Raw genomic sequence first — 12697 nt, forward strand, 5'->3', positions numbered from 1 at the left:
TGAGGCAAATTGATTGATAGCTCAATCAAAGGAAAAATCGAAGGCTGATTTTGTGGGTATTCCACCCCCAAATTTTGATGTGGTTGAAAATTTGGAGGATTTGATTCTTACTCCACAACAATCGATTTAGGAGCTAATTCATGGATCAAGAACCAAGTCTAAGCTGTCTGAATGGTTGGGTGTGATGAAATCAAGAGAGGTGATGATGGGTGCTGCTGAAACAGAGTTCATGCAAAATAGAGCATCGAGTGTTGCAATTCCGCAGGAGAAATCTGTAAGTTCTGCTATTAAACCCTTGTTGAAATTGTCGATTGATGATGTTTCTGATGAATTAGCATATTGGAATTTGGGTGTTGTTGCTTATGTGTTTGGGGCCAATCCGTATGTGAATGCTTTTGTGGGTTTCTGTAAGAGAATGTGGGGGGCTAAGAATATTGAGAAGGTGATTCCATTGAAGCATGGGGTGTTTCTAATTAGATTTTTGAACTCTGAATCTAAAGAAAAAGCTCTTAATTCTGCTCATGTTATGTTTGATAATCATCCAATTTTTCTGAAACAATAGGTAGATGGATGGAGTTGAACTTTAAGGGTATCACTAAGGTGCTTGTCTAGGTTCAAATTCCTTGGTTACCTCTGAAATATTGGGGGAAATCTTGCCTTGAGAAAATTGTGGGATTAATTAGTACGCCGATTAGGCCTGACAATGCTACTCTAGTGAAGGAAAAGGTGAATTATGTCTGATTCCTTGTTGAAATGGATGTTGATTGAGAATTCCCATAATGGATTGAGTTCATGTCTAAAACTGGTTGTGTGGTTCAAATGAAAGTGGTTTTTAAATGGAAACCAGTTAAATGTGAAGTGTGTAAGCAATTGGGGCATGTGAAGGATAAATGTAAAATGTTAAGAAAGTGTGGAGGCCAAAACTTGTGTCTGATGGAGAAATACAACCTGTGGATAAGCCGATTGAAAAATGGGTGATGAGAAGACTTTAGAAAGACAAGAGGGGTGGACTAGAGTTACTCCTAAGAATAGAAATGGAGCAGGGAAGGAGTCTGGGGCTAAGAATTATGTTGGAGTGAAAGTTGGCAATTCTTTTGAGAGATTGCAAGATGATGATGTTCTTGTTTTTGGACATGGAGATATGGAGATTCCAACTACTAGGGGTGATCCCATTGCTTATGGATAGAATTCTAATCTGGAATGTGAGAGGTTTGAATAGCCTCTCAAAGCAGAAGGAAATCAAGGATTTCCTATTACAGCAAAGGGTTGGTTTGTATGGTATTGTGGAGAGCAAGATAAAACCTTGTAATTTTCCTAGCATTTATATTGGGATGTTGCAAGGGTGGTGTGTGACTTCAAATTTCTCTCTGGTTAAGGGAGGGAGGATTTTGGTGGCCTAGCTTCCTCAATTCTTCCAGGTGTAGGTGTTAGTGTTACTTCTCAATTGATTCATTTGAAATTTACTAATGTTGCTCTAAGACAGGATTTCTGGTGTTCTATTGTTTATGGTATAAATGATACTGAGGAGAGAGAGCTATTATGGGATGATATGTGTAAGATAGGGGCTGGTATTTCCGGTCCTTGGATTGTGTCTGGGGATTTTAACTGCCCCTTGAACTATGATGATAGGATTGGACACCCTATTACTCACTCTGAGCTTGTGCAGTTTAGAGAGTGTGTTTTGAAATGTGAGATTTATGATATGAAGAAAGTTGGTTGCTCTTTTACTTGGAACAATAAGCAAGGGGGTGGTCATAGAGTAGTGAGCAGGATTGATAGGTCTTTGGTGAATGAGAGTTGGGTTAATGCTATGCTTAAGTCTTATGTGAATTACATGCCTGAGTCTTGGTTTGATCACAGCCCAGCTATTATTCAGTTGGATGGGTCCAGTCTAAGACAGAAGTGAATTTTTTAAGTATCTAGATATGTGGTCCATGCATCCTGATTTTCTGAAGACTCTTCAGCAAATTTGGGACAGTAATGTTTAAGGTGTGCATATGTATAGACTGGTGAAGAAACTAAAATTGCTGAAATCTGAGTTGAAAAAGTTATATAGAAAGGATTACACTGCAATTGAGCTCAAGTATTTGAAGTTAAAGCAGGATATTGAAAAGGTGCAGCTGGATTTGCAGAATGATCAAGGGAATGTTGAGGCTCGGGACAATGAGAAACAGATGCTGCAAGAGTTTAAATTGGTGAAGCAGTATTTTTCTTTTCTCACTCAAAAAGCCAAGATTAATTGGCTCAAAGTGGGAGATGATAATACTAATTTTTTCATAATTATGTGAAGCAGAGACAGTAAAAATCAAGAGTGATTGTTGTTACAAACAAAGATGGGATTTGGTGTGATAAGCCTGAGAATGTTACCAATGCTTTTGTGGAGTATTATAAGTCTCTTCTTGGGACTAATGTTGGTGATAGGATTAATGTGCAAGCTGAAATTGTGAATCATGGAAAGGTTCTTTCGGAGGATCACGCTTTGCTTCTAGATGCTCCTTTTAGCAGACAGGAAGTGAAGAAAGCTTTATTCTCTATCCTAGGAGATAAAGCACCTGGGCCAGATGGGTATAGCAGCAATTTCTTTAAGCATTCCTGGAGTATTATAGGAGAGGATGTTACAGATGCTGTTTTGCAATTCTTGGATAATGGTAAGATGTTAAAAGAGCTTAATTGTACCACTCTAACTTTAATCCCTAAAGTAGATAATCCATCTTCTGTCAATGAGTTCAGGCCTATTGCATGTTCTAATGTCCTGTACAAATGCATAACTAAGATGCTTTGTAATAAACTTTAGCTGGTTTTAACTTATCTGGTTTCTTTGAATCAAGCTGGGTTTGTTGAGGGAAGACAAATTGTCCAAAACATAAGTATTGTGCGGGACATTGTGGCTAGATATGGTAGAAAGAACACTCCTCCTGGATGCTTACTAAAGGTTGACATTAGAAAAGCCTATGATTCTGTGAGATGGGATTTCCTTGAGGAAATGTTAAGAGCTTTGAAGTTCCCTCAGAAGTTCATTCTGCTAGTTATGAACTGTGTTACATCTGCTTCTTTTTCTTTGGCTATTAATGGCGGTTTATTTTCTTTTTTCAAAGGCAAGAAGGGGTTTAGATAGGGAGATCCTATGTCTCTATTAATTTTTGTTTGTATGGAGTATTTTTCCAGGATCTTGGGGCAAGTTAGGTTGCAACAGAAGTTTCAGTTTCATCCCAGGTGTAAAAGTTTGAGATTGTATCATTTAGTTTTTGCTGATGACCTGATTCTTTCAGTAAAGGGGACAAGGATTCTGTTGAGCTTATTTAAGGAGTTTGGCTACCTTTGCAGCTGCTTCTGGTTTGGTAGCTAATGAAGGGAAGTCCAACATTTATTTTAGTAATGTGGATCAAGGGATGAAGGAGGATATAATTAGAACTTCTGGTTTTAAGGAAGGTTCTCTTCCTTTCAAGTAACTAGGCATAAATGTGAGTGCTAAGAAGTTAGCTAGGGATGATTGCTAGTTGCTTATTGACAACATTACTGGTTGAATTAGGTCTTAGGGCTGCAAGACTTTGTCTTATGCTGAAAGAGCTCGGTTAGTGAATTCTGTGTTGATGTCTATGCACATTTATTGGGCTACTATCTTCTTTTTGCCTAAAATTGTGATAGATGGGGTGGCTGCTATTTTCAGGAATTATTTATGGAGTGGGAAAGCAGTTTACACTAAGTCCCCTTCTATAGCTTGGGACATTGTGTGCGGAAGTAAGAAGTAGGGTGGTTTGGGTATTCATAATTGCAGGATTTGGAATATTGCTGCTCTGGGAAAGCAGATTTGGAATATTGCTTAGAAACAGGACAGTCTGTGGTTGAGATGGGTTAATGGCTTGTATTTAAAAGGGAAGAGTTGGAAGAGGTATAGATGCCCAAGCAATGTGAGCTGGAGTTAGAGACAACTTTGGTGGGTTAAAGACCATATTAAAGATGGGTATAATGGTAATATCTGGAAGAAGGATAAGAAAGGATATTCCATTGCTAGTGGTTATAATTGGCTATACAAGCAGTAGGATGAGGTTCCTTGGTGCAGCTAGGTTTGGAATAGGTTTAACATACCTAAGCATGAAATCATTTGTTGGATGATTCTTTGGAGGAAAATCAGAGTGATGGAATTTCTTTGCAGAATTGGTGTGAGCTCTGATGCTAGCTATCCTCTCTGTCAGAATGCTGATGAATCAGTTGAGCATCTGTATTTTAGATGTGATTACTCTAGGAAATACAGTCAGTTCCTTGCTCAAAGGCTTAAGGTGCAGCTGTTTCCTAGTTCCTTGGAGGATTGTAATGATAAATTGGCTCGGATCTCAGGCAGATTTAGAAGACAAGTGTTTTAGTCCTTGTATATAGGATTACTGTATGTAATCTGGAAGGAGAGAAATAGAGCTGTGTGGGATAAGTGTATTAGATGCCCTGATAAAGTTATAGATGAGCCTCTGGCAAATATTAGGCAAAGAATTGAGTATGTTATTCCTGCTAAGACTAGTAGGAGAAATGTGGAGTGGTTTAAGAAGTTGATGTATAGCTAGGCCTTCTGGTGTTATTTTGTTTCTATTTGGTTTGGTGCTGCTTGTTTGGCAGCTTGTATATTTGTAATCTTTTGAGCATTTATAAAATCTTTTTATCTTTTTTCAAAAAAAAATATGAGATAAACATTTTCTTTTTCTTTAGACTTGTAGGTCGGGCTAGGCGGATGGGGTTATTGTGCATTTGGGTTGAAGGTGATGAATTGAATGTTGCTAACAATGTTAACGGGCTTTCTCAAGGATTCTCTCCTTTTTTAGCTTGTTTATGCTGACATATATGCTCTTTAGTAAATATTTGGATATTATTTAAATAACCACCCCTCAATACACTATATTTAGAAATAATCACCTTTTTTCCATATTATAAAAAACCATCCATTTTTTTTGGAAAAATTTACAAGAAAGGTTATAATTATTAGCATTCTTCTTTAAAAGGGTCATACTATCGATTAATCCACAACAATCTCAACTATCAGGGGTTCTTCCAAAAATGGTCCTTAACTTGTTATGACTAGGTAAACCGGTAAATATTGCCATGTGTTGCAATTTTGTTGGCCCATTCATTTTTACAAAATCTAGTTAATTAACCCCTTCTTTCTCCACCTAGCCCACTCGTCACCTCCATCTCCAAGCACTAGACACCCGCCATTATCCTATCCACCTAGACCTACGCCCACCTGTCTCCTGCTCACCACTTCTCATATTAGAGTTTGGTTATATTTGTTAATATTGTATCTTTGGCGATTTTATCTTATTAGGAGTTTTAGGCAAGTTAGGTCTTCTTGTGTATTGTGTATATACATGTGATTAATATTAATACAAAAGGCTAAGCCGTTTTCTCCACATCTCTCTTTACTTTAACATGGTAACATGCCTCTCTAATTTCTAGTGAATTTTTTTCGATCTTGGTTTGTTCTTGTTTTAATTCCGCAAATTTCATTATTTAATTGTGAGATTAGGGATTCAAATTTTTTTTTTTTGGCTACCACAAATTATTTTGGTCGACATTAGGGATTCTCCACCCTAATTTCTGTTCGATTTTTTTGGTGCGCATTGTTGGTGCATGCTGTGTTACGTGGTGCTCCGAGTTGGGTGATGCGTGTGGTTTTGTGCTGCGCTTGTGTGTTGCATGGCGCGTGGTGAGTGTTGTGGTGCTCCAAGTGGTATGATGTAAGGTTTGGTGTTGCGGTGCTGCTGTGGTTTTTGTGGTGCGTGTTATTGTGTGGTTAGCGTGTGGCGTGTTCTATTTTGTTGCGAGCTATTGTGCGTGTGTGTGGCAGTGTATGGTGTGTGTTTGCTGCACTGGTTAGGTTGTGTGTGTGTGTGTGGGCGTGTAGTGTGTGTGCCTCATGTGTTGTTGTTGCTGTTGCGTGCTGTGTAGTACGCTATTGAGGTGTGTTGCGAGGTTGGTTGTTATTGCGCCCTTGGTTGTGTTGCTGCGAATGTAGTTGAGGTTGGTGCTTGCTATTTTTTTTTTTATCATTGGCAAAAATAGTAATTGCGGTTTTGTTGTGAGTGGTTTTGTCTCTATTTCTTTGATTTGTTGTCATTCTTTTTGTGGGAGCAAGTTGGGTAGTTCTTCTTTATTGCCTTAGTTTGGTGATTGTGGTGGTGAAATTTGGTGGTTTTGGTGGTATTTGTGCTTACATACGTACCATCTATCTTGTTTTCTGGTTGCATAATCGTTAAGTTAGTTTATTGTTGAGCTAGATTCGTGTTCTCTTTCAATGGGGCCTTAATCTAACCGTGCATTTGGGCATATTAATGAAGCAGATCGTAGGAGTGTTCCTACTATCATCGATGAGCAATGGCAAGATCTTCTAGCTGTCGTTCAGAGCTCGAGTTCTTCGCCTAATCGTACCTATAGTTCTGTTGACTGACTCATTAATATTAGAGCTTTAAATCATATGTCTGGTAATATTGACTTATTTACACATTTATCTAATATTTCATCTCCTGTTGGTTTGCCTAATGGGAAGAGCACTACTGCTACGAAAGAAGGGAGAGTTATTCTGTCTGATAGTTTAACTCCCGATAACGTTCTTTATGTTCCTGCTCTTAAATGCAACTTGTTGTCTGTGTCTCAATTGTTAGAAAAACAATGCTATTTTGTTATGTTCACTGACAAGCTATGCATTATTCAAAACCGCAGTTTGAGGAACCTAATTAGAGCGGGAAAGCAGTATGATGGGGTCTATATTTTCCGTCTGGTTTGTGCTCGGAATCCTCAAGCAAACAAAGTGGTGATTTCAGATGTGAGTTTGTTATGGCACAAACGTCTTGGTCTTCCATCGATGCAAGTGGTTAGTTCTCTTCCAGGAGTTTCTCGTAGTTCTCATGGTCATAATAGTTCTTCTAGTTGTTTGTTTGATTGTGATATTTGTTTTATGGGGAAGAAACCCTGCAACTCTTTTCCATTGAGTACGAATAGAGCATCTGGTATATTTGATTTGATTCATTGTGATATTTGGGGTCCAAATAAAACCTTGTCTAGTTATGATTCTCGATATTTTCTTACCATTGTTGATGATTTTTCGCAGTCCACTTGTGTGTTTTTAATGGTTGGTAAATATGAAGCTTCTCAATTGATTCGAGAGTTTTGTGCTATGGTTAACCTAATTTGGCCGTAAAGTAAAGGTGGTTCGTAGTGATAATGGTCAACAGTTTCTCAGTTTAGGGTCTTTCTTTGCTAAGAAAGGCATCTTACATCAGCCGTCATGTGTTGACACGGCTCAGCAAAATGGCAGGGTTGAACGTAAACATCATCACATTTTAAATGTGGCTCGTGCATACTGTTCAGTTTCAAGCAAAGTTGCCCAAGTATTTTTGGGGTGAATGTGTTATGACGGCAGTTTATTTGATCAATAGAACTCCTACTCCGGTGCTTGGTGGAAAAACGCCGCATGAATACTTGTTTGGTCAAACCCCTTTGTATGACAATGTTCGGGTCATTGGTTGTTTGTGTTATGCTGCAAATCGGCCTCGTGTTAAGGACAAGTTTGATTCTCGTTCTCGGAAATGCATCTTTGTTGGTTACCCATACGGAAAAAAAGGTTGGCGTCTTTATAACTTAGATTCTAATCAGTTTTTTATGATTCAAGATGTTCAGTTTTTCGAAGATAAATTTTCTTACCTCGAGTCTCTTCTAAATGAACAAAGATTGCAATGGGAAAGGTAATTTGCCAACCCCCCGGTGTGGGATGACATAGTTGATGAAATATGGCTGAATGATATGCATTTGGGGGTGCGACACCCGAAACAGTAAGCACCGCAGCCAGGCCACGGGAGCAGGTGCCCGGTCGGGACCATGCCACGGACCAGTCTGTCCAACAAGGAACGCAATCCCCCCAACCAGGTTAATCCACAGCCTAGCCGCGGGGAAATGCTCCTAGCCGCAGCCAGGCTGTGGAACAGTCTACCCAGCACGCCACGACCCCTGCTGGCAATGCTGGTGACCAGCAGGAGGCTGCACGCAGTAGCAGGCTGCTGCCCAGCCTGTGTAGGTGGCTGCCAGGCAGGTGGTGCTTCCGGTGGGCTCCGATCAACCTGCCGGTGATGGTTCTCGCTCTGGTGTGGTCGGTGAGTAAGAATTAGTTGATGAAAATATTAAAATTTCATAGTTGTATTTCTAAGGAAGTTCGTCGGAAAATTTGGGTCGTGATCATCATGAAAAATGTCCTCCTTCATGGAATCGTAATTATGTTACTCATACCATCATCATTGAAAATATAGAACCCTCTCCATCGACTGTCATCCCTCCTCAATCACGTTCTTCAGGCAAACCTTTTCCTATAGCTTGTCATATTGAATATAATCATTTTTCTATGAGACAAAGGTGTTTTTTGGCGACGATCACTAAGGAAAAGGAACCGTCTTCGTTCAAAGAAGCGGTTAAAGATGTTGGTTGGCGTAAGGCAACGTAAAATGAGATTGACGCTCTAGAGCATAATGGCACATAGACCATTGAGGATCTTCCTCCCGGCAAGAGAGCAATTGGTAGTGGTTGGGTGTATAAAATCAAGTACGCTGATAAGTCAAAGGTGGAACGTCTTAAGGCTCATTTTGTTGTTCATGGAAACCGACAGGTTACCGGTGTCGATTATAATGAGAAGTTTTCTCCTGTTGCAAAGATTGGTACGGTACGTATTTTATTAGTTGTTTCTGTGTCTTTGAATTGGGAGGTACATTAGACGGATGTTCATAATGCATTTCTTCATGGTGATTTAGATGAAGAAGTGTATGCAGTTTCCTATAGAGTACGGTACTCCGACACCCGAAAAAAGTTTACAGGTTGCGAAAGTCTTTACATGGCTTGAAACAAGCCCCCAGACAGTAGTTTTCGAAGTTATCTAGTGCTTTACAAGGTTTTTGGGTTTAAAAACTCATATGCTGATTACTCTCTATTTAGTTATGTACAAGGCAGTGTTTCTTTGCATGTTCTTGTATATGTCGATGACTTGATTATTGCAGGCTCCTCTCATGATGCCATTTTTCAGTTTAAAGCCTATTTGTGCAAATGCTTCTATATGAAGGATTTAGGTCTGCTTAAGTATTTCTTAAGCATTGAGGTTGCTCGGAGTCCAGAAGGTATCTTTCTTTTTCAACGATAGTATGCTCTGGATATTTTGACTGATGTAGGTATGTTGGGTTGTAAACCCATTGACACTCCGATGGAGCGGAATCATCGTCTTGCACATGCTTTCGGTGAGCCGTTTTGTAACACCCTAGAAATTCCTTTCTTTAAAAATACATATTTTGCCCTGTTTAAAACTTTAAATAGGAATATCAAAGACATTACCGCCACCGTGAAAACGGCTAAGGCAACTATCAAAGACACACAGCGGAAGACTAATTTCAAAACCATTCAAAACAAGTCAACTTGAAAAGTCAATCAACGAAAGTAAAGTCAAACCAAAGTCAAACGAACTAAAATAAAATCAACCTACAGCTTGGAACCATTATAGGCCCTTATTAAAAACCAAACCAACTTCAAAACTTTTGCGTTAGGCATACATAATAATAATATCATAAGTAATTAAAGCAATAAACACATCATATACTTATAGAAACTAGCATGACTCGCTCTTCACTCATGCCCATTCAAGAATATGCTTCATCACCTGAAAAGTTTCTCTCTACTTGTTTCCACTACTCTCCATTAAAAATGGGTCATCATAGGGCCAAGATAAAGACAAGGCCAACAAACACACAATCAACAAAGCTGAGTACATAAGCGTAATCAACACACTAACATGCAATTACCTATCAACACACAACTTACCTTGTTGCACCTGTTTTCAAACATACAACATTCAACAAAACTTCTCACTAGAAAACTACATAATTTATTTAGCGTTGATTACGCATTGAACGGGTTTCCCACTAACCTCCCCCAATAAATTGAGGTTATTGACACGGGAGCTAACTGTGCCAGCATCAATAACCACTCGTAAGTGGCGGAATTCCCACGCATAATAATAATAAAAGGAGTGTACAGCGTCCTGTACTCCAGTAGAAGTTATGATCAAATATAAAGTCACATAACTCCCCCCATATGTTCATACTCAAGGTATATACGTTCCAAGAGTTTTGGTGCGTAATCTCTTTCACTTTATGTTATTTACATATTATTAAACTTGGTGATGACTCTCAAACCATAATCATTCAATCAACAATAATTATTCAAACAATCAAACATACCAATTTAATTCTTGAATAATTAGTGACCACATAATATTTAATGTTGAACCCTTTTTAATTCTACCTCGGTGCCAATGACACCTTAAACGCATAGTGCGCCACAAATCCTATCCCTCGGTGTTGAAAACACCTTAAGTGCACTAAGACACCAAAAATATAATTTATTCCTCGTGAACAAAGACACTTAAATAGCTCATTCCTCATGCTTATAGCATCAATAAAAATTATATGAACCATAATAAAATTCCCTTTTAATATTCCAAACCAAATTAAACATTTAGTTTAATTAAACATGCTCTCTATCATGCCATAAATAAAAGTGTGGTTCATATACATTATTCCAAACTATTATTTTTTATCCCTTAATCCATCACAAATAAATCATGCTTCATAATTTAATCACCAATAACATCCAAATCATAATTTCTATTCCAAATCTAGCATGATACTACTTGTAATCAATTAAACACATTTAGCATGCTACTACATCATAAAAATTATGCTAAGTACGCGAACGTACCTTGTATACGATCTTAATATCGCCACAACTAATAGAAATCACTCGCTTCAAAGTCTCCTACAATTTAAAATAATAGAAGAGTATTAAAATCCTCTCTACACACATTTCCAGCAATATATAATATTATAAAACCCCTCATAATTTAATTAAAATAAGATGAAATTATATTTAAAACATCACACTTTAATCCCAATTAATGGGTAATTGAAATTCCTTAAAGAAACTTGATTTTTAATGCACTACCAAAAATTCCAACATTATATTTTAATGAAAAATTGTTGTAATTAAGCCTTAAAACACTTTAATCAAAGGTTTAAACCATTATACATCATAATCCTTCAATAATTCATAATTCAAGAACCTAGGGTTTCAAAAATTGGGGTTTTTCAATTAAAAATAAAATCTGAAAATTAATTTACATAATACTCATAATCAAACATCAAAAATCAAATCACAAAACTCATAATTAATAATTAGATCTAGGATTAAACTAGTTTTTAAAACAAAGATTTAATTATTATTTTTTTCCGAAAGAGGAGGGCAGCCGACAGCTAGCTGGCCACCACTGCCGGTTGCCGCCAGCTGCTGGTGGCTGCCGTTGCTGCCGACTGGGGCTGCTGGCGGCCGGCGGCCACTGCTACTGTTGGTGGTCGGCGGTGAGGGGGGCCGAGAAGGGGAAGGGGAAAAAGAAAAAGAAAAAGAAAAAAGAAAAATAAAGAGAAAGGGAAAGAAGTTTACCTTGGGTTTTCTCCACTCTGGGCAAGATTTGATTTGCCTCAAGTGTTGAATATTTATACCCCTTCTCTAGAAACTCTTCTCCCTAAACTTTCCTTTTTTAATCTTTCCTAATCCCTACCCTAATAAAACTTTACTAAAATAAAACATTCTTAAATTAAATCCCAATTAAATAAAATAATTAATTAAATAAACTTTCCTTTTATAAAATATTTCCAAACTTATTAAAATGAATAATTAAAATAGTTTAAATAAAATATTTCAATTTAATTAAATACTTCTCAAAATAATTATTTTAAATAAAATACGTATAAAAATACGGGGTATTACACGTTTGATCAACCGGAACAGTATCGTGGACGTTTGGTCTACTTGTCGGTCACTCGACTAGAGTTGAGTTATTCAGTGCATGTTTTGGCATAGATTTTTAGTGAACCGCAGGTTTCTCATTGGGATGCAGCCATTCGTGTCTTGCGTTACCTTAAGTATAGTCTGGGACAAGGCATCTTGTTGAGACCTATGAAAGATTTACGCTTGATGGCGTTTTGTGATAGTGATTGGGCGTCGTGTCCTTTGACTCGGCGTTTTTTGTCAGGTTATTTTGTGTTCTTTGGTCAATCCTTATTTCTTGGAAGACTAAGAAGCAATCTGCCGTAGAGAAATCTTCGGCTGAAGCCGAATACCGGTCTATGGCATTCAGCACTTTTGAGTTGAAATGGTTGAAGCAGTTATTGTTTGTTCTTGGTATCAATCATTCATAACCTATGCAGTTGTTTTGTGATAGTCATTCGGCCTTGCATATAGCCAAGAATCCGATGTTTCATGAACGTACGAAGCATATTGAGGTAGATTGTCATTTTGTTCATGATGAGTTGTTGAAGGGTAACATTTCTACCTCATATGTTTCAACTAATCATCAGTTGACAGATACTCTTACCAAGGCTCTTGGATGACAACAGTTTGGATTTCTTTTACGCAAGTTGGGCATTCGTGATTTGCATGCTCCAAATTGAGGGGAAATATTAGAGTTTTGTTATATTTGATAATATTGTATCTTTGGCAAGTTTATCTTATTAAGAGTTTTAGGCAAGTTAATTAGGTCTTCTTGTGTATTGTGTATATATATGTGATTAATATCAATATGAAAGGCTAAGCCGTTTTCTCCACATCTCTCTCTACTTTAAGATCCCAT

The 12697-nt window shown here is 37.8% G+C and overlaps 1 protein-coding gene across 1 annotated transcript; it reads left to right on the forward strand.

Annotated features, from left to right (window-relative positions):
- Positions 1 to 970: 970 nt before the first annotated feature.
- LOC145570971 (uncharacterized) lies at positions 971 to 3856 on the forward strand. Its single transcript, XM_081630084.1, has 10 exons — positions 971 to 1163; positions 1377 to 1902; positions 2006 to 2203; positions 2311 to 2741; positions 2829 to 3074; positions 3166 to 3213; positions 3325 to 3429; positions 3530 to 3571; positions 3646 to 3728; positions 3776 to 3856. Exons 1-10 carry the CDS (start codon positions 971 to 973, stop codon positions 3854 to 3856), a joined length of 1953 nt encoding a protein of 650 aa, XP_081486210.1.
- The last annotated feature ends 8841 nt before the right edge of the window (positions 3857 to 12697 follow it).

The sequence above is a fragment of the Chenopodium album genome, chromosome 12 (assembly GCF_948465745.1).
Source record: "Chenopodium album chromosome 12, dcCheAlbu1.1, whole genome shotgun sequence".
Taxonomy (NCBI): Eukaryota; Viridiplantae; Streptophyta; class Magnoliopsida; order Caryophyllales; family Amaranthaceae; genus Chenopodium; species Chenopodium album.